Here is a 27871-nt window from a genome sequence, read left to right on the forward strand (position 1 = left end):
TAATGGTGTCCAGTAGCCAAGAAGCCCAAGCTGGCTGCAAGCAGGCAGGTTCGCTTCTTCTCCCCTTAGTCCCTCGATGCAGTGAGCCTGTTGCCAGCAGGTCTCACTGAAAATAAAAAACCTAAAACTAAACTTTTACTAAGAAACTCAGGAGAGCCTCCTAGAATGCACCCTTCTCGGCCGGGCACAAAAATCTAACTGAGGCTTGGAGGAGGGTCATAGGGGGAGGGGCCAGTGCACACCAGGTAGTCCTAAAGCTTTACTTTTGTGCCCAGTCTCCTGCGGAGCCGCTATTCCCCATGGTCCTTACGGAGTTCCCAGCATCCACTAGGACGTCAGAGAAATGAAAATAACTGAGGTACTAATTAAGTCACCTGTGCTCAAGCATGGATATCACTAAAACCTGGAGTGACAGTGTGCCTTTAAGACCGAGGTCAAAAAAGCCTATCCTACAGTAATACATACATTACTTTGACGCATATCATATCATATCATATCATACCTCCCAACATGACCCTCTCCAGGAGGGACAGAATGCTCTGCTCCTGGACTTCCCTCTTAATTTATGATTGCCCTCACCTGTGCTGAAACACCTTTCTTATCCATTAACCTGTTCAACACAGGTGCCGGCAATCATAGATTAAGAGAAAAGTCTAGTAGCAGAGCATTGTGTCCCTCCTGGAGAGGGTCATGTTGGGAGGTATGTCATATGCATTTGCATAATCAGCCACTCGTTCGTTGTGATAGATAGTAGTACAGCAATAAACACATTCACTGTGCGCATGAGCCGCCGTCAGCCAATGAACTGCTCTAACCCATAAGTTCTGTGTGATTGGCTCAGGGTAACCAATCGCAGTCTTCGTTGTGGTTGTTGCCCAGTAGAGCGCTGAGATATTGTCAGTGCCTGAAAATATTGTCTTTCGCTCAGTTTCCACCTTCTAGTGTAACGGCCATTTTTGCAAAGTCACTGCTGCTGCTGCGCTAACAGAGGAAGCTCCTGAAAAATGTCTCCTGTACTGGAGACACGTATAGAAGTCTACTGCCTACGTTCGGCTCTGGTTACGTTTTCGAGTTGGAAGGCACGTACTGACAGCCCAGCCCGGTGGTGTCGCAGAGGAGGGTCTAGCAGGGGAGCAGATATCACTGTGTATGTATTTAGTGTATACATTATATTCGCTGCTGATAGCACCAGGGCCTGGACAGGTAAATTCATGTTACTGTTGTCATTGGTATTACATAGCTCTCTTGATTATACCCACTGCCTGGCCTTTAATTAGGACGTTTCCCGTTGGCAATGATCTCTGTTGTGCTGCCAGATGTGGATTGCTTTTATTTATGCTCCAATATAACAGTATTTGCTTTATTAAGTTGTAGCCTGGCATATTTACTATAAGTGACATGTCTAAAAATTTATTTTCCACATAGACCAGCAGACTTGCTGCATGACAGTGTTTGCCAACCTATCAGTCTGTGATTATGCATATATAGATATACAGTATAGAATAAGTGTAGGAAACCATGCTTAGAAAGTCAGCCAACACACATGTTTTTAAGATCTCCGTGTAAGTGATAGGGCAGTGGATTCCAAACTTATTTGAATCACTGGTTTTGCCTATTACATTGACCATAAATAATTTGAATTGGTCCTGGACCACCAACCCAGGGCACCCCTGCAAGTGTCCCGAGGCACCCCAGGGAGCCACGGCACACAGTTTGGGAACCTCTGTGATAGGGAATTCCCATTCAATGTATTTTGAATACTAACAATAATGAAATCTGGGGAGTATTTGGTGAAATTGATACAAAGTGAAGCAAATGTTTTCTCTAAAAGTGTACTCCTGGATCTATTTACCTATGTTTTGGGGTCATCGGATAAGCTTTGAAATGAATACATGTACTGAGCACATGCAGCGTGTTCAGTCAGGTGTGCATTGTAGACATGACTTAGAAATGAGTGAGAAACAGCTCACAGGCAATCACTATTAGTCATAGTAGTTACAATTAACAACACACTGGCTTTACAGATACTATATAAGGCTTCAGTGGGGTCGATTTAATTAGTCAATTTATGAATAATTCAGCTGCTAGTTACCCGCAGGGATGAGAGAAGAAACCCGACAAAAGTGCTGCCTCGCGGCCGGCGCAAGGCTGATTCTGTCGGGAATTAGCCTCGCACCGGGGAGTTAAGTCGGAGAATGCCCGTTCTCCCGACAATTCAACCTGTTTAGTCGTCGAGAACGGGCTTTCGCCGACTTAACTTTAGCTGAATTGAATAGCGTCGGGAGCTAATTCCCGGCGCTATTCATAAGTTGCCGAATTGAATCGACCCCACTGTTTATTAAGAATCTTCTGAACACCTCAAGCTCAGACACTGTCGTCACCAGTAAATATTGTTCAAAAGTCATGTATACCATCTGCTGTCTGTCATACCATCCTCAGTAATGTCCTCTTTCCTGCCTGGGGTGTCACGCTCTGCTCTGGATGCTTCTCGCGCACTTTGGAGTGTATCTCAGTGCTGAGATACACAGCGGATTGTGCTAGAAGCACCACAGCAGAGAGCGACACCCCAGGCAGGAAAGAGGAACCACACGGGTTGTGACAGGTGCAGGGTGCTAGAATGAACACTACTCAGTGCCACCAAGCCAGATTTTGTACTCATTGAGAAGGCAGGCCTGCTCAACCACTTGGATATAGACAGACTGCCTAAATAAAAATTCATAGATTATCTAATGCTCCTTATATTCATGTTATTACATACTCATGCTACCCAAAAATTATTTTTAGATATGTTGTATATCAAAAGGGAAGTGAGGGAGGACACCTTTCCACCACTAGTTCTGAGGAAGAGATCGGTAATTCCATATATTGATAAGGCTACACCCGACAAGCACGTACTGTAAAAAGGTGGCACTACTCCCTCCACGGAGAAATCCACCATACAGTGGGGGATATTCAATTGTTTGAAAAGTCGGTCAAGTGTCTGTTTTTTCCTAACAGACAGGAAAAAAATAGACACTCAACTGATTTTTCAAACAATTCCTGCATTGTGTTGTATACTAATTTAGAACCTAGAAGAAGGATAGACCTGGATATTATATGCTTAAGTAAAGAATTGCCTCAGCAGTTGATCTGCTTTTGTTAGTTTATGGTAAAAATCATATGTGTAACAGCTGAACTGGAAACATAGGAAGTGTAAGACAGTCAGAATTTAAATTCCCATTGTTTTGTGATCATTTTACGAATACTCTGATTTTACAATATTCTATTCTCAGTCAGTTGCAAAAAATAGGTAAACATTAGGACTTGTTATTGTTCATAGAAGGCAAAATCGCTATTTTGGAGAATTACAGCTCAAATTGCACAAAACACAAAAGGTAAAAAAAACAATCTTTTTCTGTTAAGTCCTGATTTTAGCTGATATAATATGGCAGACAGCATACCATGCTTCAGTGTAAAAAGGGATTGGCTATGAAAACTCTGGTGCAGAGTCTGTTTTCTATGGCAGAGATGAGTGAAACTGTCCATGGGATAAAATAATAGACTGGGCACGTCATAGATCTGCTCACCCCTTCAGCTGCAGTCTGCAATAGACCTAGGCCTGCAGCAATAGCATTAAACGTAAACCACATGCGGTTTTTATTTAAATCTCACGACCAAATACCTCATGATAAATGAGACCCCAGATATCGGTCCCATCACTATTCTGCAGAATAACATGAAACTTCCAGATAATCACCAGTCTATACAACTTCGTGGAGCAGAAGAGTTCTTACAAAGCCAGTACTGCAGTGCTGCTCATTGTTAGATGCATGTACATTAGTGCTTTCCTGTAATGGTTAATGTATCTGCTGGAAGAGCTGCTGAATAGTTTCCTGGAATACTTGGTTTCTAAAAGCAATGATTGCAGTACTTAGTCTGAAGAGCAGATCTTTCTTGAAGCAATGACAAATAAATGGGTTTATAAATGAGAACACTCACAGGGATACATGGTATAGATGGAAAAATTGTCTTGAATCTGTTGGCAATCAGAGTGGCATTAAATTGACTAGCAGCTGGTGCCCATTTTCCCTTTTTCACGTAACCTTAGGCTAAGTGTATTCCTGCAGATATACCAGTTGGAAATGGATTACATTTATATGTTTTGTAAGGGTGTTTTTTTGTTGATGAAATGTATGACCCTGTGCAGCCAAGCTTCAATCTTCCATTCATATAAGGTGGTGGTAACAGAGGACTAGCATTAGACATTTGTGCAGTCCTCATCATCACTAGATGGCCTGATATGTCTGCTTTCCTAATCCTGATGTACATTAGCTGTGTCTCCCAAACAACAAGTGTGAACGTTGTAGTATTTTTGTCCTGTTTGTGAGTCTACTGATTCTACATTGACCTTCTTTTCTTTAACTTGTTCCACAGATTTTAGTGCACTACAGTTGTGTTTCACAAAACAAGAACCATCCTCTACAATGATGAATTCTGACATGGATGGTAGGCATCACTGTATTAGTTGTGAACGCTACCCAAAACGTAAACTGTAGTAATGGGCAAAGATCTCTGTGTAAGCTATGGCATGGAGCTCTGGAAATCTTCGGTGCAGTGACATTGTTAGGATGTGGGTGCTGGAGTGACGACCTGCACACCAGCTGGCTTAGCTGCTTCCATAGACTGTTCAGACTGTACAACCAGAAGGGATAATGTGCCCTGCACTTTTCTCATGTACATGCGGTATCCCTGCACAATGCATGTCGGATGGCAATTAACATGGCAGCTGTCGGGATCCCGGCGTTCAGGATGCTGACAGCTGACAATACCGACAGCCGGAATCCCGGCACAACAGGGCCTATTGCCACTCATGGGAGTCCACAACACCCATAGAGTGGGAATAGATCCTGTGGTGAGCAACTGAGCCCGGGAGGGGATTCTTTGCGCTCGCCCCTCTGCCAGCATTCTGGCGGACGGGGTGCGGCTGTCAGTATATTGACAGCCGGCATCCCGTCCGCCGGTCATTCGTATGTATTCCTTCATTTCAGCTTATTCTAGTGCTGCATTCCAGCTTGTTTAATTCATTAAGTGGTCACTCTGTTAACCCTAGCACTTCTGGATTTTACTATATTAAATGATGCCATGTCCCTGTCAGAGAAAAGTAAAATAGCTGGGTTACTATAATCCTGCAGATGGTTATTTATATTTATACCACTGAGTGCTATTGCAGATTTTAATAATAAAAATGTACAATTTCTTTTTAAAATGCATTCTAATGGACTTAAATGGTCATGGTTTTACCAAGCACAGGCTTATCACAGGTAATGCCTCATAAAGTAGCACAGAAGGGTTCACTACGGTGTGCTGGCGGTCGGGCTCCCGGCTGGCAGCATACCGGCGCCGGGAGCCCGACCGCCGGCTTACCGACAGTGTGGCGAGCGCAAATGAGCCCCTTGCGGGCTCGCTGCACTCGCCACGGGCACGGTGGTGCGCTACGCGCGCCACGCTATTTTATTCTCCCTCCAGGGGGGTCGTGGACCCCCACGAGGGAGAATAAGTGTCGGTATGCCGGCTGTTGGGATCCCGGGATCCCGTCAGTCGGCATACTGAAGACCACCCGCACAGAATGACATGGGGAAATCAGCCAGCTCAGTATGCAACTGTTCCTTCTGCTTCTCTCTCTGGAATTGTTTTCAGCATAATAAAGGCAAGCATCTACGGCAGCTGTCACAAAGCAGAACTAATTTATATATTAACAGATAGGTGCCAGTGGTCACAAGCATCTCTCTCAAAGAAGGATCCAAGTGAGAATGTTCAATATGGTATATTGGTTTACTGGCCATGCTAGTGGACTGGGGACATCAGCTTAGGAGTAATAACGTTTCCTTTTTCGCACAAGAGAGCCCCCTGCTGATTACATGTACAATATTCACGGGAGAAAAAAAATATATTTATCTTTATAATAATCTCCTAAGGTCTGTCCCTTCTCCAACATGCATGCACAGTGGGAGTCTGGGCATGTGCCGTCCCTCCAACAGCTCCCCACTACAGTGAGTAATGGGACATAGCCTAGCCAGAGAGGAGGAGGACCTTATGAGAACAGGAAAGTTTGCAGGACGTTGAGAGCAGCTGAGGGATGGGACGGAGCAGCAGATTGATTGGGGGCGGAGTTGGAGAAGGCAGAAGGTGGTGCTGGACTGAGCATGGTACAGAGCAGTGGAGTGAGGGCAGGACTGGACGGAGCAGTAGATATGGAGGCATAGGAGCGGGTAGACATGTCCCTGAATTAGGTTCATGTCTGTACTCCTTGCACTCCTGTTATGTTAGGACAAAATAGGAAAACCAGCGCTTGAGAGGATTTTGTATAATAACATTCCTTGACATCCTCTGTGCTTGTTAATGATAAAGGTATTCCGTTCTAGTCAAAAATATTTCTCTATCGTCCTAAGTGGATGCTGGGGTTCCTGAAAGGACCATGGGGAATAGCGGCTCCGCAGGAGACAGGGCACAAAAAAGTAAAGCTTTTACCAGATCAGGTGGTGTGCACTGGCTCCTCCCCCTATGACCCTCCTCCAGACTCCAGTTAGATTTTGTGCCCGAACGAGAAGGGTGCAATCTAGGTGGCTCTCCTAAAGAGCTGCTTAGAGAAAGTTTAGCTTAGGTTTTTTACTTTACAGTGAGTCCTGCTGGCAACAGGATCACTGCAACGAGGGACTTAGGGGAGAAGTAGTGAACTCACCTGCGTGCAGAGTGGATTTGCTGCTTGGCTACTGGACACTAGCTCCAGAGGGACGATCACAGGTACAGCCTGGATGGTCACCGGAGCCGCGCCGCCGGCCCCCTTGCAGACGCTGAAGAGAGAAGAGGTCCAAAATCGGCGGCTGAAGACTCCTGAGTCTTCATAAAGGTAGCGCACAGCACTGCAGCTGTGCGCCATTTTCCTCTCAGCACACTTCACACAACAGTCACTGAGGGTGCAGAGCGCTGGGGGGGGCGCTCTGAGAGGCAAATAAAAACCTTATTAGAGGCAAAAAATACCTCACATATAGCCCACAGAGGCTATATGGAGATATTTAACCCCTGCCTAACTTCAAAAATAGCGGGAGACGAGCCCGCCGTAAAAGGGGCGGGGCCTATCTCCTCAGCACACAGCGCCATTTTCTCTCACAGAAAAGCTGGAGAGAAGGCTCCCAGGCTCTCCCCTGCACTGCACTACAGAAACAGGGTTAAAACAGAGAGGGGGGGCACTGATTTTGGCGATATTGTATATATATAAAAGATGCTATAAGGGAGAAACACTTATATAAGGTTGTCCCTATATAATTATAGCGTTTTTGGTGTGTGCTGGCAGACTCTCCCTCTGTCTCCCCAAAGGGCTAGTGGGTCCTGTCCTCTGTCAGAGCATTCCCGGTGTGTGTGCTGTGTGTCGGCACGTGTGTGTCGACATGTATGAGGACGATGTTGGTGAGGAGGCGGAGAAATTGCCTGTAATGGTGATGTCACTCTCTAGGGAGTCGACACCGGAATGGATGGCTTATTTAGAGAATTACGTGAGAATGTCAACACGCTGCAAGGTCGGTTGACGACATGAGACGGCCGACAATCTATTAGGACCGGTCCAGGCGTCTCAGAAACACCGTCAGGGGTTTTAAAAACGCCCATTTACCTCAGTCGGTCGACACAGACACAGACACGGACACTGAATACAGTGTCGACGGTGAATAAACAAACGTATTTCTCATTAGGGCCACACGTTAAGGGCAATGAAGGAGGTGTTACGTGTTTCTGATACTACAAGTACCACAAGAAAGGGTATTATGTGGGAGTGGAAAAAACTACCTGTAGTTTTTCCTGAATCAGATAAAATAAAATGAAGTGTGTGATGATGCGTAGGGTTACCCCGATAGCAAATATTGGCGTTATACCCTTTCCCGCCAGAAATTAGGGTACGTTGGGAAACACCCCTTAGGGTGATAAGGCGCTCACACGCTTATCAAGTGGCGTTACCGTCTCCAGATACGGCCGCCCTCAAGGAGCCAGCTGATAGGAAGCTGGAAAAATATCCTAAAAAGTATATACACACATACGGTGGTTATACTGCGACCAGCGATCGCCATCAGCCTGGAGATGCAGTGCTGGGTTGGCTTGGTCGGATTCCCTGACTGAAAATATTTTATTCATGTAGAGCATTTAATAGGATGCATTCTATATATATGTATGTGAGATGCACAGAGGGATATTTGCTCTCTGGCATCAAGATAAGTGCGTTGTCCATATCTCCCAGAAGATGTCAGGGACACGACAGTGGTCAGGTGATACAGATCCCATACGGCAGATGGAAGTATTGCTGTATAAAGGGAAGGAGTTATTTGGGGGTCGGTCCATCGGACCTGGGGACCACAGCAACAGCTGGGAAATCCAACCTTTTTTTACCCCAAGTTACATCTCAGCTAAAAAAGACACCGTCTTTTCAGCCTCAATCTTTCCTTTCCCATGAGGGCATGCAGGCAAAAGGCCAGTCATATCTGCCCAGACATAGAGGTAAGGGAAGTAGACTGCAGCAGGCAGCCCTTTCCCAGGAAAAGAAGCCCTCCACCGCGTCTGCCAAGTCCTCAGCATGACGCTGGGGCCGTGCAAGCGGACTCAAGGTGGGGGGGTAGTCTCAAGAGTCTCAGGGCGCAGTGGGATCACTCGCAAGTTGACCCCTAGATCGTACGAGTATTATCCCAGGGGTAAAGATTGGAGAGTCGAGACATCTTCTCCTCGCAGGTTCCTGAAGTCTGCTTTACCAACGGCTCCCTCCGACAGGGAGGCAGCATTGGAAACAATTCACAAGCTGTATATCCAGCAGGTGATAATCAAAGTACCCCTCCTACGACAAGGAAAAGGGTATTATTTTTCCACACTATATTGTGGTACTGAAGCCAGACGGCTTGGTGACACATAGTCTAAATCTAAAATGTTTTGAACACTTACATAAAAGGTTCAAATCGAGATAAAGTCACTCAGAGCAGTGATAGCGAACCGGAAAAAAGGGGACTATATGGTGTCCCTGGACATCAAGGATTACCTCCATGTCCAAATTTTGTCCTTCTCATCAAGGGTACCTCTGGTTCGTGGTACAGAACTGTCAATATCAGTTTCAGACGATGCCGTTTGAATTATCCACGGCACCCCGGGCCTTTTTACCAAGGTAATGGCCGAAAAGATGTTTCTTCAAAGAAAAAAGGCATCTAAATTATCCCTTACTTGCACGACCTAAAAAGGGCAAGTTCCAGAGAACAGTTGGAGGTCGGAAGAGCACTATCTAAAGTAGTTCTTCGACGGCACGACTGGATTCTAAATATTCCAAGAATCGCAGCTGTTTTCCGACGATACGTCTGCTGTTCCTAGGGATGATTCTGGACACGGTTCAGAAAAAGGTTTTTCTTCCCGAGGAAAAAGCCAAGGAGTTATCCGACCTGTCAGGAACCTCCTAAAACCAGGAAAGGTGTCTGTACATCAATGCACAAGAGTCCTGGGAAAAATGGTGGCTTTTTACGAAGCAATTCCATTCGGCAGATTCCATGCAAGAATTTTCCAAAGGGATCTGTTGGACAAATGGTCAGGGTCGCATCCTCAGATGCACCTGCGAATAACCCTGTCGCCAAGGACAAGGGTATATCTTCTGTGGTGGTTGCAAAAGGCTCATCTATTGGAGGGCCGCAGATTCGGCATACAGGATTTGATCCTGGTGACCACGGACGCCAGCCTGAGAGGTTGGGGAGCAGTCACACAAGGAAGAAACTTCCAGGGGGTATGGACGAACCTGGAAAAGTCTCTTCACATAAACATTCTGGTACTAAGAGCAATCTAAAATGCTCTAAGCCAGGCGGAACCACTCCTGCAAGGAAAACCGGTGTTGATTCAGTCGGACAACATCACGGCGGTCGCCCATGTAAACAGACAGGGCGGCACAAGAAGCAGGAGTGCAATGGCAGAAGCTGCCAAGATTCTTCGCTGGGCGGAGAATCACGTAATAGCACTGTCAGCAGTGTTCTTCCCGGGCGTGGACAACTGGGAAGCAGACTTCCTCAGCAGACACGATATTCACCCGGGAGAGGGGGGTCTTCATCCAGAAGTCTTCCACATGCTAATAAACTGTTGGGAAAGACCAATGGTAGACATGATGGCGTCTCGCCTCAACAAGAAACTGGACAAGTATTGCGCCAGGTCAAGAGATCCACAGGCAATAGCTGTGGACGCACTGGTAACACCTTGGGTGTACAAATCAGTATATGTGTTTCCTCCTCTGCCTCTCATACCAAAGGTATTGAAGATTATACGGTGAGGAGGAGTAAGAACAATACTAGTGGCTCCGGATTGGCCAAGAAGGACTTGGTACCCGGAACTTCAAGAGTTGGTCACGGACGACCCGTGCCCTCTACTTCTGAGAAGGGACCTGCTACAACAGGGTCCCTGTCTCTTTCAAGACTTACCGCGGCTGCGTTTGACGGCATGGCGGTTGAACGCCAGATCCTAAAAGGGAAAGGCATTCCAGAAGAAGTCATTCCTACCTTGATTAAGGCAAGGAAGGAAGTCACCGCGAAACATTATCACCGCATTTGGCGAAAATATGTCGCGTGGTGCGAGGATCGGAGTGTTCCGACGGAGGAATTTCAACTGGGTCGTTTCCTACATTTCCTACAATCAGGATTGTCTATGGGTCTCAAATTGAGATCTATTAAGGTTCAAATTTCGGCCCTGTCAATATTCTTCCAAAAAGAATTGGCCTCAGTTCCTGAGGTACAGACTTTTGTTAAAGGAGTACTGCATATACAGCCTCCTGTGGTGCCTCCGGTGGCACCGTGGGATCTAAATGTAGTTTTAGATTTCCTCAAATCCCATTGGTTTGAACCATTGAAAAAGGTGGATTTTAAATATCTCACATGGAAAGTGACTATGTTACTGGCCCTGGCTTCCGCCAGGAGAGTATCTAAATTGGCGGCTTTATCTTATAAAAGCCCTTATCTAATCTTCCATTCGGATAGGGCAGAACTGAGGACTCGTCCGCATTTTCTCCCTAAGGTGGTATCAGCGTTTCACCTGAACCAACCTATTGTGGTGCCTGCGGCCACTGGCGACTTGGAGGACTCCAAGTTGTTGGACGTTGTCAGAGCCTTAAAAATATACATTTCAAGGACGGCTGAAGTCAGAAAATCTGACTCGCTGTTGATACTATATGCACCCAACAAGTTGGGTGCCCCTGCTTCTAAGCAGACGATTGCTCGTTGGATTTGTAACACAATTCAACTTGCTCATTCTGTGGCAGGCCTGCCACAGCCTAAATCTGTTAAGGCCCATTCCACAAGGAAGGTGGGCTCATCTTGGGCGGCTGCCCGAGGGGTCTCGGCATTACAATTCTGTCGAGCAGCTACGTGGTCGGGGGAAAACACGTTTGTAAAATTCTACAAATTTGATACCCTGGCAAAAGAGGACTTGGAATTCTCTCATTCGGTGCTGCAGAGTCATCCGCACTCTCCCGCCCGTTTGGGAGCTTTGGTATAATCCCCATGGTCCTTTCAGGAACCCCAGCATCCACTTAGGACGATAGAGAAAATAAGAATTTACTTACCGATAATTCTATTTCTCGGAGTCCGTAGTGGATGCTGGGCGCCCATCCCAAGTGCGGATTATCTGCAATACTGTACATAGTTATTGTTAACAAATTCGGGTTATATTGTTAAGGAGCCATCTTTAAGAGGCTCTTTCTGTTATCATACTGTTAACTGGGTTTAGATCACAAGTTGTACGGTGTGATTGGTGTGGCTGGTATGAGTCTTACCCGGGATTCAAATTGCCTCCCTTATTGTGTACGCTCGTCCGGGCACAGTACCTAACTGGAGTCTGGAGGAGGGTCATAGGGGGAGGAGCCAGTGCACACCACCTGATCTGGTAAAAGCTTTACTTTTTTGTGCCCTGTCTCCTGCGGAGCCGCTATTCCCCATGGTCCTTTCAGGAACCCCAGCATCCACTACGGACTCCGAGAAATAGAATTATCGGTAAGTAAATTCTTATTTTTTTCCCCATTTATTGCATCCTCCATAGGAATACATGCAAACTTATAAACAAATCAATATGAAAAAATACAATATATTTCTCATACGTCCTAGAGGATGCTGGGGATGCTTCAAGAACCATGGGGTATAGACGGGATCCGCAGGAGACATGGGCACTTTAAGACTTTAAATGGGTGTGAACTGGCTCCTCCCTCTATGCCCCTCCTCCAGACTCCAGTTAGATTCTGTGCCCAGGGAGACTGGTCACACACAGGGGAGCTCTACTGAGTTTCTCTGAAAAAAGACTTATGTTAGGTTTTTTATGTTCAGGGAGCACTGCTGGCAACAGGCTCCCTGCATCGTGGGACTGAGGGGAGAGAAGCAGACCTACTTCTGTGGCACAGTAGATTTGGTGCTATTATCTTTATTATAAAAGCGCTAGCAGGTCTGAGGCATTGTATGTAAAGTCTCAATACCGGGTTGGGCGCTGGGTTGTGAGCTGGCAAACTCCCTCTGTGTCTTTCTAACAGGCTTTGCTGTGGGTCTATCCCCTATAGCCCAGTGTGATTGTAGGTGTCGGTACGTGTGTGTTGACATTTCTGAGGCTGAGTGCTCTTCCCAGGAGGAAGCCAGAGTGGGGACAGAAAAGGAGGTGGGAGTGACCCTGTCGGCACCGCCGACTGCTGAGTGGGTAAATATGTTGAGTGTTTTGAATGCAAATGTGACTCGGTTGACTAAGAGATTAGATAAATCAGAGTCTAAGAACCAGACATTGAGGAAATCCATGGAAGATGCATTGTCACAAGCTCAGACCCCTTCGGGGGTCACAGAAACGTGCATTTACCCAGATAGCAGATACCGACACGGACTCTGATTCCAGTGTCGACTATAGTGATGCCAGATTCAATCCTAAACTGGCTAAAAGCATTCAGTACATGATTGTGGTGATAAAAGACGTATTACATATCACGGAGGACCCTGCTGTTCCTGATACTAGGGTCTGTATGTTTAAAGGAAAGAAACCTGAGGTAACGTTTCCTCCCTCTCGTGAACTGAACGCTCTTTTTGAAAAGGCTTGGGAAATTCCTGACAAGAAGGTACAGGTTCCCAAAAGAATTCCAGTGGCATATCCGTTTCCCTCGGGGGACAGGGTAAAGTGGGAGTCAACCCCCACAGTGGACAAAGCTCTATCGCGCCTGTCCAAGAAGGTGGCGCTTCCATCTCCGGACACGGCAGCCCTAAAGGATCCTGTGGATCGTAAGCAGGAAAATACACTAAAATCCATTTGTCACTACAGGTTCGCTACTCAGGCCTGCCGTTGCTTCGGCATGGGTGAGTAGCGTTATTGAAAAATGGGCAGATAACTTGTCGTCTGAGATAGATACCCTGGACAGGGATAACGTGCTTTTGACTCTAGGTCATATCAGGGACGCTGCAGCATATTTAAAAGAAGCTGCAAGGGATATTGGCCTTTTGGGAGCAAGGGCCAATGCCATGGCTGTCTCGGCTAGAAGGGCATTGTGGATTCATCAATGGAATGCTGATGCTGACTCGAAGAAGGCTATGGAGTCTCTACCGTTTAACGGTAGTGTCTTGTTTGGTGACGGCCTCACTGTCTTGGTATCTACGGCTACCGCGGGTAAGTCATAATTTTTACCTTATGTTCCTGCGCAACAAAAGAAAACGCCCCACTATCAGATGCAGTCCTTTTCGGCCCAATAAATACAAAAAAGGATGAGGATCCTCCTTCCTTGCTGCGAGAGGAAGAAGAAAGGGAAAAAGGTCACAGGCTGTGGCAAGTTCCCAAGAACAGAAGTCCTCTCCGGCTTCTACCAAATCCACCGCATGACGCTGGGGCTCCTCTGCGGGAGTCCGCACCAGTGGGGCACGTCTCAAACTCTTCAGTCAGGTCTGGGCTCGCTCGGCCTTGGATATTAGAAATAGTGACCCAAGGGTACAAATTAGAGTTTCAAGACGTGCCCCCTCACCGATTTTTTTTAAAATCGGCCTTGCCAACTTCTCTTCCAGAAATGGAGGTGGTATGCGCCGCGATACTAAAGCTGTGTCAAAATCAAGTCATTGTTACGGTACCCCCGTAACAACAGGGGGAGGGTTTTTATTCAAGTCTGTTTGTGGTACCAAAGCCGGATGGCTCAGTTAGACCGATTCTGAATCTAAAATCCCTCAATTTCTTTCTAAAATAATTCAAATTCAAGATGGAATCTCTCCGAGCAGTGATCTCCAGTCTGTAGGAAGGGGATTTTATGGTGTCGGTCGACATAAAGGATGCCTACTTACACGTCCCTATATATCCTCCACATCCGGCTTACCTGAGGTTTGTTGTTCAGGATTGTCATTACCAATTTCAGACGTTGCCGTTTGGTCTGTCCACGGCTCCGAAGATTTTCACCAAGGTTATGGCGGAAATGATGGTTCTCCTGCGCAAGCAGGGAATCACAATTATCCCGTACTTGGACGATGATGATTCTGCAACAACATGGTTGGCTCCTAAACTTGCCAAAATCACAATTGGTTCCGACGACACGGCTGTCGTTCCTGGGTATGATTCTGGATACAGAATTACAGAGAGTCTTTCTTCCAGTGGAAAAGGCTCTGGAAATACAGAACATGGTAAAACAGATTCTGAAACCGTCAAGAGTGTCGATTCTTCAATGCACACGGTTGCTGGGGAAGATGGTGGCGGCCTACGAGGCCATTCAGTATGGCAGGTTCCATGCCAGGGTGTTTCAATGGGACCTGTTGGACAAGTGGTCCAGGTCTCACCTGTACATGCACCGGAAAATAATCCTATCTTCCAGGACTAGGATCTCCCTTCTGTGGTGGCTGCACAGTTCTCACCTTCTGGAGGGACGCAGGTTCGGGATTCAGGATTGGATCCTGGTGACCACATATGCAAGTCTCCGAGGCTGGGGAGCAGTCACACGGGAGAAATTTTCAGGGAAAATGGTCAAGCCAGGAAGCTTGTCTGCACATAAATATTCTGGAATTAAGGGCCATTTACAACGGCATTCTGCAAGCGGAACATCTTCGCGGTCTGCCCGCATTGATTCAGTCAGACAACATAACAGCAGTGGCGTACATAAACCGCCAGGGCGGAACAAAGAGCAGAGCGGCAATTGCCGAGGCCACGAAGGTTCTTCGCTGGGCGGAAAGACAGTCAAGCGCTCTGTCAGCGGTCTTCATTCCAGGAGTCGACAACTGGGAAGCGGACTTCCTCAGCAGACACGATCTCCATCCAGGAGAGTGGGGTCTTCATCAAAAGTGATAAAGATGATAAGAACAACAAGGGTTCAGGCGATACTCATTGTTTCAGATTGGCCAAGGAGGGCCTGGTATCCAGATCTTCAAGAATTACTCATAGAAGATACCTGGCCTCTTCCTCTATGGGAGGACCTGTTACAGCAAGGACCGTGCGTGTATCAAGACTTACCGCGGCTGCATTGGATGGCATGGCGGTTGAACGCCAAATCCTAGCCCGAAAGGGTATTCCCAGTGAAGTCATTCCCACACTTCTTCAGGCTAGAAAAGAAGTAACGGCAAAGTATTACCACCGTATTTGGAGGAAATATGTGTCTTGATGTGAATCCAAGAAGGCTCCTATGGAAGAATTTCAGCTGGGGCGTTTGCTCCATTTTTTGCAAGCAGGTGTGGATGCGGGCCTAATCTTGGGCTCTATTACAGTACAAATTTCGGCTTTGTCAATCTTCTTTCAGAAAGAATTGGCTTCCCTTCCAGAAGTTCAGACCTTCGTGAAAGGCGTGTTGCACATCCAACCTCCATTTGTGCCCCCTGTGGCACCGTGGGATCTTAATGTGATTTTGCGGTTCCTGCAATCTCATTGGTTTGAACCTTTTACGTAAGGTTGAGCTAAAATTCCTTACTTGGAAAGTAGTCATGTTGTTGGCCTTGGCATCCGCAAGGCGGGTATCTGAGTAGGCGGCTTTGTCTCACAAAAGCCCCTATTTAATCTTCTATGCTGATAGAGCGGAGTTGAGAACGCGTCAGAAATTTCTGCCAAAAGTGGTTTCATCATTTCACGTAAACCAGCCTATTGTGGTGCCGGTGGCTACTGCTGCTTTGGTGGTTTTGAAGTCTCTCGATGTGGTCAGAGCTTTGAAGATCTATGTCGCCAGAACGGCGCAGATTAGGAAAACAGAGGCTCTGTTTGTCCTGTGGGCTCCCAACAAGATTGGGACTCCTGCATCAAAGCAGACTATTGCATGCTGGATCTGTATACGATTGAGCAGGCTCATTCTACGGCAGGATTGCCGTTACCGAAATCGGTAAAAGCCCATTCTACCAGAAAGGTGGGCTCATCCTGGGCGGCTGCCCGAGGGGTCTCGGCATTACAGCTTTGCCGAGCTGCTACTTGGTCGGGTTCAAACACCTTTGCAAAGTTTTACAAGTTTGATACCCTGGCTGAGGAGGACCTCTTGTTTGGTCAATCGGTGCTACAGAGTCATCCACACTCTCCCGCCCGTTCTAGAGCTTTGGTATAAACCCCATGGTTCTTAAAGCATCCCCAGCATCCTCTAGGACGTATGAGAAAATAGGATTTTAATACCTACTGGTAAATCCTTTTCTCTTAGTCCTTAGAGGATGCTAGGCGCCTGTCCCTGTGCGGACACTATCTGCAGTACTTGTTTAATAGTTATTGCTTGTGTTACACAAAGGTTGTGTTTCGGTTATGGTCAGCCTGTTGCTGATTTTGTTCAAGCCGTTGACTGGACTTTTTTGCTAATGCCATGTTGTACGGCGTGTTTGTGGTGTGAGCTGGTGTGTATCTCACCCTTAGTTTAACAATAAATCCTTTTCCTCGAAATGTCCGTCTCCCTGGGCACAGTTCCTATAACTGGAGTCTGGAGGAGGGGCATAGAGGGAGGAGCCAGTTCACACCCATTTAAAGTCTTAAAGTGCCCATGTCTCCTGCGGGTCCCGTCTATACCCCATGGTTCTTGAAGCATCCCCAGCATCCTTTACGGACTAAGAGAAAAGGATTTACCAGTAGGTATTAAAATCCTATTTTTTGCTGGTTTTCTTTTTTTGTCCTAATACATTTTCAGAGTGTGCATTCAGTCTCTGTTAATATGCAAGCAGGTGAGGGGTATTGTACATCTGTTTTATCTCTCCTCACCCCCCCCCCCCACAGTTTATTTTGATTAGGGTTTTTCTAATAAACCTCTCCTACTGCCATTATTATGTATGCCTACACAATTAGAACCAGTTTTAGTTGGCGAGTTAAGCCAGGCCCTGACTTTATAGTGCAATTGTGGAAGAATTTCTCTGTATGTATGCAATAGTACTACATTTATAATGCACAGAGGGCCCTATGCAGCTAGCATCGCAAGAGCCATGCGTTTGCATGTGGACGATTTTCGACCCAGTGCGCATGTGCAGGGTCCGTGTTACACATGCGCATTGATGCTAACACCTCTGCCTGATTAGCAGGCAGAGGCATTCGCGGGGCGACATTGCGGGGGTTGTGGTGACGGGAACGCAGGCATGTCCGGGCCATTTTTTGGGGAAGCCTTGTGATGTTACATGTGGACGCTGCAACAGGTAAGATGGCCGCGATGCGCCTACCTTCGTAGCCAGGCTGTGCAGGCAGCGGGGCATCCCTTATTTTGCGGGGACAGCGTTGTGTTTAGCATGCTGGGCGCCCCTCCCTGTGCTGGGTGGCCCCCAGCATGTGATCGTTAGCAGTTTTGCTAATTTAAACTCCTACTGAATCGGGTCCAGTACAGGACATAGAAACTGAGACTTTTGAAGGCAGATGAGAACCACCTGGCCCATCTAGTCTGCTCTTAACACATGTACATGCAAACACATAGGGCCTAATTCAGAGTTGATCGCAGCAGCAAATTTGTTACCAGTTGGGCAAAACTATGTGCACTGCAGGGGGGGGGGCAGGGGCAGATATAACATGTGCAGAGAGAGTTAGATTTGGGTGTGGTGTATTCAAACTGAAATCTGAATTGCAGTGTAAAAATAAAGCAGTCAGTATTTACCCTGCACAGAAACAATATAACCCACCCTAATCTAACGCTCTCTGCAAATGTTATATCTGCCTCCCCTGCAGTGCACATGGTTTTGCCCAACTGCTAACAAATTTGCTGCTGCAATCAATTACCCCCATAGTAAGGTAATTTTTTTTGTCAGGAGCCAAATAACCTACAAGGATATTTTTGGAGGGTGGGAGGAAATCCATGCAAGCATGGGGAGAATATACAAACTCCACACAGGGCTGTTCTAGGGATCAAACCCATGACATCAGTACTGTGAGGCAGTAATGCTAATTATTACACCCTCTGTACTGCCCCAAAGAGGATATTTCCTCTTCCTGCAAACAAATTGGGCACAACACTTACAAAATGGTAAGTACCAGTTTAGCTGCAATATGGGGTTACATCTAGATAAACTAAATCCAGTATTTATAAATAAATGAAATTTTTAGTCCATTACAGTTTTTTGTTGCTCAGGTTTTATAAATGCAGTGTACACAGGTTACACTACTATAATTGTTGCCGAAATCCTGTCTGTTGTATTATTTAATATTAATAAGTGATTCTTTTCATAGCGCTTGAATTAGAAAACCAAGTGGAACTAGAGGAAAAGACGCGACTCATCAACCAGGTTTTGGAACTTCAACATACATTAGAAGGTATAAGATTGTGTGTGTCTCTGCTTTCTTCTGTCACTTATTCCTGCTCAGTTTACTTTTTTCGAATGTTTGTTCATCCTTAAGGGGGGTACACACGTGGAGATGTGTGCTGAGCGAGGGGGGGAGGGGCACGCTCACTTCACACAGCGGTAAAGTGAGCGATCTGCTAGATTGTGCCTGCATGCAGGCCAATCTAGTACCGGCGATAGCGATGAGTGGGGCTGTGCATCACTATCGCTATGGGGCATACACACGGAGAGATCCGTGCCTAATTTCTAAGCCATCTAATCAGATTGCTTAGAAATTAAGCATGGATAGGGGGGTACACACGGAGAGATCCGTGGTTAAAATCTAAGCAATCTGACTAGATTGCTTAGAAATTAAGCACAGATCTCTCGTGTTTATGCCCCCAGCGATCGCGATACGCGGCCCCACACATTGCTATTGTCTGTGCTAGATTGAGCCGCAGGTCGCTCACTTCAGTGCTGTATGAAGTGAACAGTCCCTCCCCCCCGACCCGTGATAGATCGCTCAGCACACATCTCTAGGTGTGTACCCCTCTGATCTTTCCGTGTGTACCCCCCTTTACTGTGCTGAGGAAAGCACCTGCGTGCCTGTTTTCTCAGTAGGAAATAACTGACAGGCCATCACCACTCCAAGAGTTGTTATTGCTAAACACAATGTTATTGCTTACCATTATATAGGAAAGTTTCTATTATATTGAATGCTAATGTTTTGTTACGTCAGTTTGTGCTCTGTACGTAGTGGGAAAGTCATCAGGTACTTTTGAATTGTGAACTGGGGAAAAATATTTTGACATGCATTACTTATGGAAAACCAAGAATATTTGTGGATAAACAGTCATAGAGGGACCTGGGCCATTAGTTACATGGTAATGCAGTATTTCTCAGCACAAACTGACTACACAAACCTGTTAAATCCCCTTCTAAAGCATGTCTATAGATCATATTACATTGCTGTAAGCGGTGTTCTAACAGCGTGACGGGCTCTTACAGTAGATACAGGTTGCTTTTGCAGTGGTAGATTGGAGACATGGATCAGCGTGTACCTTCTGCCCAATATCATAGAGTGGTGCATAGGAGGGTAATAATAAGATTTTACTTACCGGTAAATCTTTTTCTCGTAGTCCGTAGAGGATGCTGGGACTCCGTAAGGACCATGGGGAATAGACTGGCTCCGCAGGAGATAGGGCACTTTAAGAAAGCTTTGGACTCTGGGTGTGCACTGGCTCCTCCCTCTATGCCCCTCCTCCAGACCTCAGTCAGGGAAACTGTGCCCAGAGGAGATGGACAGTACGAGGAAGGATTTTTGTAAATCTAAGGGCGAGATCCATACCAGCCACACCAATCACACCGTATAACTTGTGATAAACTTACCCAGTTAACAGTATGAACAACAACATAGCCACGGTTCCACCGAAAAACTATAACATAACCCTTATGTAAGCAATAACTATATACAAGTCTTGCAGAAGTCCGCACGTGGGACGGGCGCCCAGCATCCTCTACGGACTACGAGAAATAGATTTACCGGTAAGTAAAATCTTATTTTCTCTAACGTCCTTGAGGATGCTGGGACTCCGTAAGGACCATGGTGATTATACCAAAGCTCCCAAACGGGCGGGAGAGTGCGGATGACTCTGCAGCACCGATTGAGCAAACAGGAGGTCCTCCTCAGCCAGGGTATCAAACTTATAGAACTTTGCAAAGGTGTTTGTCCCCGACCAAGTAGCTGCTCGGCACAACTGTAATGCCGAGACCCCTCGGGCAGCCGCCCAAGAAGAGCCCACTTCCCTAGTAGAGTGGGCCTTAACCGATTTCGGTAACTGCAATCCTGCCGTAGAATGCGCCTGCTGAATCGTGTTACAGATCCAGCGAGCAATAGTCTGCTTTGAAGCAGGAGCACCAACCTTGTTGGCCGCATACAGAACGAACAAAGCTTCAGTCTTCCTGATTCTAGCCGTTCTGGTCACATAAATCTTCAAAGCCCTGACTACATACAGGGACTCGGAATCCTCCAAGTCCCGTGTAGCCACAGGCACGACAATAGGTTGGTTCACATGAAAAGATGAGACCACTTTTGGCAGAAAGTGAGGGCGAGTCCTCAACTCCGCCCTATCCAGGTGAAAAACCAAGTATGGCCTTTTATGTGATAAAGCCGCCAATTCGGAAACACGTCTTGCCGAAGCTAACGCCAACAACATGACCACTTTCCACGTGAGGTATTTCAACTCCACAGTTTTGAGTGGTTCAAACCAAGGTGACTTGAGGAAACGTAACACCACGTTAAGATCCCAAGGCGCCACCGGAGGCACAAAGGGAGGCTGAATATGCAGCACTCCCTTCACAAAGGTCTGTACTTCAGGAATAGAGGCCAATTCTCTTTGAAAGAAAATGGATAAGGCCGAAATCTGGACCTTTATGGACCCTAATTTTAGGCCCAAAGTCACTCCTGTTTGAAGGAAGTGAAGTAGACGGCCCAAATGGAACTCCTCCGTAGGAGCAGCTCTGGCCTCACACCAAGAAACATATTTCCGCCATATACGGTGATAATGTTTTAACGTCACATCTTTCCTAGCCTTGATCAGGGTAGGAATGACTTCCTCCGAAATCCCTTTTGCCGCTAGGATCCGGCGTTCAACAGCCATGCCGTCAAACGCAGCCGCGGTAAGTCTTAGAACAGACAGGGCCCCTGTCGCAGCAGGTCCTGCCTTAGAGGAAGAGGCCACGGATCCCCTGCGAGCAACTCTTGCAGCTCCGGATACCAAGTCCTCCGTGGCCAATCCGGAACAATGAGTATTGTTCTGACCCTGCTTCTTCGTATTATTCTCAACACCTTGGGTATGAGAGGAAGAGGAGGAAACACATAGACCAATCTGAACACCCAAGGTGTCACCAGAGCGTCTACTGCTACCGCCTCAAGGTCCCTTAACCTGGCGCAATACCGCTTTAGCTTTTTGTTGAGACGGGATGCCATCATGTCGATTTGAGTCAGTCCCCAACGATCCGTGATCTGTGCGAAGACTTCTTGATGAAGTCCCCACTCTCCCGGATGCAGGTCGTGCCTGCTGAGGAAGTCCGCCTCCCAGTTGTCCACCCCCGGGATGAACACCGCTGACAGCGCGCTTACATGGCCTTCCGCCCAGCGTAGAATCCTGGTTGCTTCTGCCATGGCCATTCTGCTCCTTGTTCCGCCTTGGCGGTTTATATGAGCCACTGCCGTGACATTGTCTGACAGAATCAGAACCGGTTTTCTCCGAAGCAATTCCTCCGCTTGACGCAGGGCGTTGTATATGGCCCTCAACTCCAGGATGTTGATGTGGAGACAAGACTCTAGGCTTGACCAGAGACCTTGGAAATTTCTTCCCAGTGTCACTGCTCCCCAGCCTCGGAGGCTTGCGTCCGTGGTCACCAGGACCCAGTCTTGAATGCCGAACCTGCGACCTTCTAGTAGGTGAGCACTGTTCAGCCACCACAGGAGAGATACCCTGGTCCTGGGAGACAGGGTGATCCTTTGATGCATTTGTAAATGGGACCCGGACCACTTGTCCAAGAGGTCCCATTGAAAAGTCCTCGCATGGAACCTGCCGAAAGGGATGGCCTCGTAGGAAGCCACCATCTTCCCCAGGACCCGCGTGCAATGATGCACTGAAACCTTTTTTGGTTTTAATAGGTTCCTGACCATGGCTATGAGTTCCTGAACCTTTTCGATCGGAAGAAAAACCTTTTTCTGGTCTGTGTCTAGAATCAGCCCCAAAAAGGTCAGACGCGTTGTAGGGATTAGCTGGGACTTCGGTATATTGAGAATCCAGCCGTGTATCTGCAACGTCTTCATGGACAGAGACACGCTGTCCAGCAACCTCTCCCGAGATCTCGCTTTTATGAGGAGATCGTCCAAGTATGGGATAATTGTGACCCCCTGCCTGCGCAGGAGCACCATCATTTCCGCCATTACCTTGGTGAAAATTCTCGGGGCCGTGGAAAGCCCAAACGGCAACGTCTGAAATTGGTAGTGACAGTCCTGCACTGCAAATCTCAGGAACGCTGATGCGGGGGGAATATCGGAACATGAAGGTAAGCATCCTTTATGTCCAGAGACACCATCCAATCCCCCCCCTCCAGGCTGGCGATGACCGCCCTGAGTGATTCCATTTTGAACTTGAACCTCTTCAAGTACAGGTTCAGAGATTTCAGGTTTAAAATGGGTCTGACCAAACCATCCGGTTTCGGGACCACAAACAGGGTTGAGTAATATCCCTCTCCTTGCTGGAGATGAGGAACTGTGACAATCACCTGTTGAATATACAATTTTTGGATTGCTGCCAACACTAGCTCCGTCTCTGACGGGGAAGCCGGCAGAGCCGATTTGAAAAATCGGCGAGGAGGCAAGTCTTCGAATTTCAGCCTGTATCCCTGAGAAACAATCTCTAATGCCCAGGGATCCACCTGCGAGTGAACCCAGACGTGGCTGAAAAACCGAAGACGAGCCCCCACCAGATCTGCCTCCCCTCGGAAAACCCCAGCGTCATGCGGTGGACTTTGCAGACGCAGGGGAGGACTTCTGCTCTTGGGAACTAGCTGTGTGCAGCTTTTTTCCCCTGCCTTTCCCTGTGGCAACAAAGGATGATCCACGTACCTTCTTGTTTTTATTGGAACGAAAGGACTGCATTTGATAATGAGGTACCTTTTTTGTATGCTGCTGGGGGACATAAGGTAAGAAATTTGACTTACCAGCCGTAGCCGTAGAGACAAGATCCGAGAGGCCGTCTCCAAACAACTCCACCCCTTTGTAAGGCAAGGACTCCATATGCCGCTTTGAATCGGCATCTCCCGTCCACTGTCGGGTCCACAAGAGCCGCCTAGCAGAAATAGACTTAGCATTTATTCTGGAGCTTAATAAACAAATGTCTCTCTGAGCATCCCTCATATACAAGGCAGCATCTCTGATATGCTCTATGGTCATTTGAATGGCGTCCCTATCTAAGGTGTCAATTTCCATAGATAAGGAATCTGCCCATGCCACAACCGCACTACAAACCCAGGCCGACGCCATAGCCGGTCGAGCAATAGTACCGGAATGATTGTAAATGTGCTTTAAGGTAATTTCCTGCCTGCGATCAGCAGGTTCCTTGAGGGAAGCCGTATCCTGAGAAGGCAGTGCCACCTTTTTGGACAAACGTGTCGGCGCCTTGTCAACTTTTGGCGAAGATTCCCAGCGTATCCTATCAGTTTGTGGAAAAGGATACGCCATGAGAATCCTTTTGGGAACTTGTGGTCTCCTATCCGGAGATTCCCAAGCCTTTTCGCACAAGTCACTTAATTCAAATGAGGATGGAAAAGTGACTTCAGGCTTTTTCCCTTTATACATGTGTACCCTCGTGTCAGGGACAGGGGATTCCTCAGTAATATGCAAAACCTCTTTAATGGCAATAATCATGTACCGTATACCCTTAGCCACATTCGGCTGTAATTTTGCATCTTCATAGTCGACACTACAGTCAGTATCTGTGTCATCGATCTGGGATATGGTGCGCTTCTGAGACCCCGAAGGACCTGGCGCCCCAGGGACAGGCATGGACTGGCTACCTGACTGATCCCTAGCTTCTGCCTTGTCTAATCTTTTATGCAATAGATTGACATTTGCATTCAAGACATTCAGCATATCCACCCATTCCGGTGTCAGCGTTGCCGACGGCGACCTGACATTCAAGCACTCCCCCTCCACATTAAGCGAGCCTTCCTCGTCAAACATGTCGACACACGCGTACGTACGTACGTACGTACGTACACACACACACACACACACACACGGAACCCCTTTCCTGAAGACAGTATCCCTTTCAAGGCCCTTTGGAGAGGGAGAGTATGCCAGCACACACCCCAGCGCAATAACCCTGGAGACCAACACAAAATGTTTTTCCCCAGCAGCGCTGTATAATATGTAAACCGCCAATTATGTGCCCCCCCCCCCCTCTTTTAAGCACCCTTTCACCGTGTGTAAGCAGGGGAGAGTCCGGGGAGCTTCCTCTCAGCAGTGCTGTGGAGAGAAAATGGCGCTGGTGAGTGCTGAGGGAGAAGCCCTGCCCCCTCGGCGGCGGGCTTCTGTCCCGCTCAAACTTAGTAAAATATGGTGGGGGCTCTTTTATATACATGTACAGCGCCCACCTGTACATGTATATAGTCTTTTTGCCATGCAGAGGTTTATATAGCTGCCCAGGGCGCCCCCCCCCCCCTGCGCCCTGCACCCTTACAGTGACCGGAGTATGTGAGGTGTATGGGAGCAATGACGCACAGCTGCAGTGCTGTGCGTTACCTCAGTGAAGCTGAAGGCTTCTGCCGCCTGACGACTTCTGTCTTCTGTACTTCTAGCTCTGTGAGGAGAACGGCGGCGTGGCTCTGGGGGTGGACGCTCAGTAAGAACCTGCGTTCACCCCCTCTGGAGCTAATGGTGTCCAGTAGCCGAGGAAGCAGAGCCTATCTTTGACAAGAAGGTCTGCTCCTCTCTCCTCAGTCCCTCGATGCAGGGAGCCTGTTGCCAGCAGTGCTCCATGTGAAAAAGTAGTAAAAGGTAGAAAAAAAAAATCCAAACAAAAATGCTTCTAGGCAGAGAACTCTGGAGAGCTCTCTGCAGTGCACCCATCTTGCTCTGGGCACAGTGTAAAACTGAGGTCTGGAGGAGGGACATAGAGGGAGGAGCCAGTGCACACCCAGAGTCCAAAGCTTTCTTAAAGTGCCCTATCTCCTGCAGAGCCCGTCTATTCCCCATGGTCCTTACGGAGTCCCAGCATCCTCAAGGACGTTAGAGAAAGACAAGTTTACATGCATTTGCAATCTGTTTATAATGGATCTAAAACATTGGTGGATACAGGGACCACATCTCTCTGCTTTATAACATTGGCAGCTTAATTGTAATGCCAATCATTGTTCATAAAAGAATTACAATACTATAAAACTATGAAGCAGGTGCTACTCTCTGAGCCTGGTACAGTGCCAGGCAGTTGGCCTGATATCACAGCACAAGTCGTGCAAAAATGAGGCAGACACCTGAGATAATCCAATCAGAATCAATCAAATTGCATTAACCAACGCACCCAGTGTTAGACAGAATAGGGTGATGACGCTGGCACCCTGAGTCCCACACAGTAACGTTTATCATCCTCTGTGTTTTACTTCTGGTTTGTTTTTTGCTCAGTTGTTGAATTCAATTGCTACCTAATAACTGTAAATCAGTATGCATCCAGGACTCTTATGTACTACAGTATGACTGGACACTTCCAAATGTAGCCTCCTCTATGTCTTGGTGGCTTAGAGCTTGTGTATAATGTGCAGTCATATTTGGTAATGTACACTTTTCTCCCACATAGATCTCTCTGCTCGAGTTGACGCTGTTAAAGAGGAAAACTTGAAGCTCAAGTCAGAAAATCAAGTTCTTGGACAGTACATTGAGAATCTCATGTCGGCTTCCAGTGTTTTCCAGACCACAGACACCAAGAGCAAGCGGAAGTAGCGGATCTTCCTCTCTGTATTTTCCTCCTTTCCACTGATTTTATGTCTACGTCCAGTTAGCATAGACTGTATTGCTAGTAGTAAACTTGTACATACGTATAGTGACTGCGCGTACTACACTACTTTATTAAAGTGGCACCAAAGGTCCAGAATAGATTAATGCCATGAATGTGAATGATTGCAGCAGAGAACTAAATGCAAACACAGGATGACACTTCATGAGAGCTAATTGTATTTCCACTACAGAATCAGTGTCCCTGATTACACTAACTTGCCTATATGTAAGCAGTATCTTAGGTCTCGCCAATACAACTATACAAATGGTATTATTAGAATGAGATTGATAGATGATTCAATCTGTGCTTTGTGTTCCTGCCCAGCTTGCATGTATGTAGTGTCAGTGAGGAGAGTTGCCTGCAGTGGAATAGGACAGGAGTACATTCCCCAGGGTGGTTGCTATGGAAAATCTGTATTAAAAATGTAACGGGAGAAAGCAACACACTAATCAGATATTGTAATTACATTGTTGTAAAATATACAAACAATACACATGTAGCTAATCAATACTTACTCTGACAGGTCATTTCTGTTAATTATTCTCATCATTAATTGGTCTTTTATGAAATGTTGCTAAACCTGAACATGTCGCAAGTAATGAAAACATTTGCTAATTGGATGCTCAGTTGCTCACAGATAATTCCTGTTAATTATTTTAGTTATTAGCTGGCCATTTACAAAATGTTGCCTGCACAGTTGTTACGCTATGGGGCTACAAATCAGACTTATTACATTGGTTGCTTTACATGTTTCACGCTCTTAACTAGCTGTTTTCTCCTCATGGCCCATTCGTAACTCTGTGGTAGGTAACAGAGTGTTTTGTCTGCTTAGTACGTGGTATGTGACACTATCTTACAAATGTTACTCATGCTGCTTTCACATCGCAAAACCTGCTTTTGAAATGGTATTTGAAACGGTTCTTAAAACGGTCTAAATACTAGTACTAATGTCAGGCGCTATCAACAGTTATAAATAGTGTATAAATAAATAGATAATTCTCTTACAGCTCATACAATTTAAATAGCCGCAAACAAGGTGAAATGGCCTGTGGAAATGGCCAACACAATCACACCTGATTAAAACCAGGTGTAGCAAAAATAATTCTAGTTAACCTCTTGCGCTATTGAATTAAAGGTAACATGACTTGAAGACACTTAATTAATGATTGAAATAGATTTAATATCCATAAAATAAATTATAAACATAAAAATGAATAGTTAAGTATGCGCATACACATAAAAAGATAAATACTAAACTTTACTAATGAGCATAAGAGGTGGATCATATAATTAATTGTGACCATGTATGACTAATCAGTATTCATACGTTGACAGTGTCCTTTAATTGGTATTTTCAACATGGAACAGTCCCATTAATTGTGCTCGTAGAAATGAGTTTAGGTGTATACCAAGTGGGTAAACCGAACCACTATATCAGTTGTAAATGGTCCTTTTGTACATGGAGAAAATCTCCAAACCGCACGGAGAGGATAAATGTCACCTGGGGTTTGGTGCACAGCAAGCACCTATGTGAAACTCCCGGTTACCACTGTCCGTGGATGGTGTACTCCGTCTTCTGCTGTGTCAGGT

At 46.6% G+C, this 27871-nt stretch overlaps 1 protein-coding gene across 1 annotated transcript; it reads left to right on the forward strand.

Moving 5' to 3' along the window:
* Nucleotides 1–948: 948 nt before the first annotated feature.
* SCOC (short coiled-coil protein) lies at nt 949–26791 on the forward strand. The gene is made up of 4 exons (XM_063920375.1): nt 949–1203; nt 4414–4485; nt 18616–18699; nt 26084–26791. Exons 1-4 carry the CDS (start codon nt 1005–1007, stop codon nt 26224–26226), a joined length of 498 nt encoding a protein of 165 aa, XP_063776445.1. The 5' UTR covers nt 949–1004; the 3' UTR covers nt 26227–26791.
* The last annotated feature ends 1080 nt before the right edge of the window (nt 26792–27871 follow it).

Source organism: Pseudophryne corroboree, chromosome 1, assembly GCF_028390025.1.
Source record: "Pseudophryne corroboree isolate aPseCor3 chromosome 1, aPseCor3.hap2, whole genome shotgun sequence".
In the NCBI taxonomy this organism is placed as follows: Eukaryota; Metazoa; Chordata; class Amphibia; order Anura; family Myobatrachidae; genus Pseudophryne; species Pseudophryne corroboree.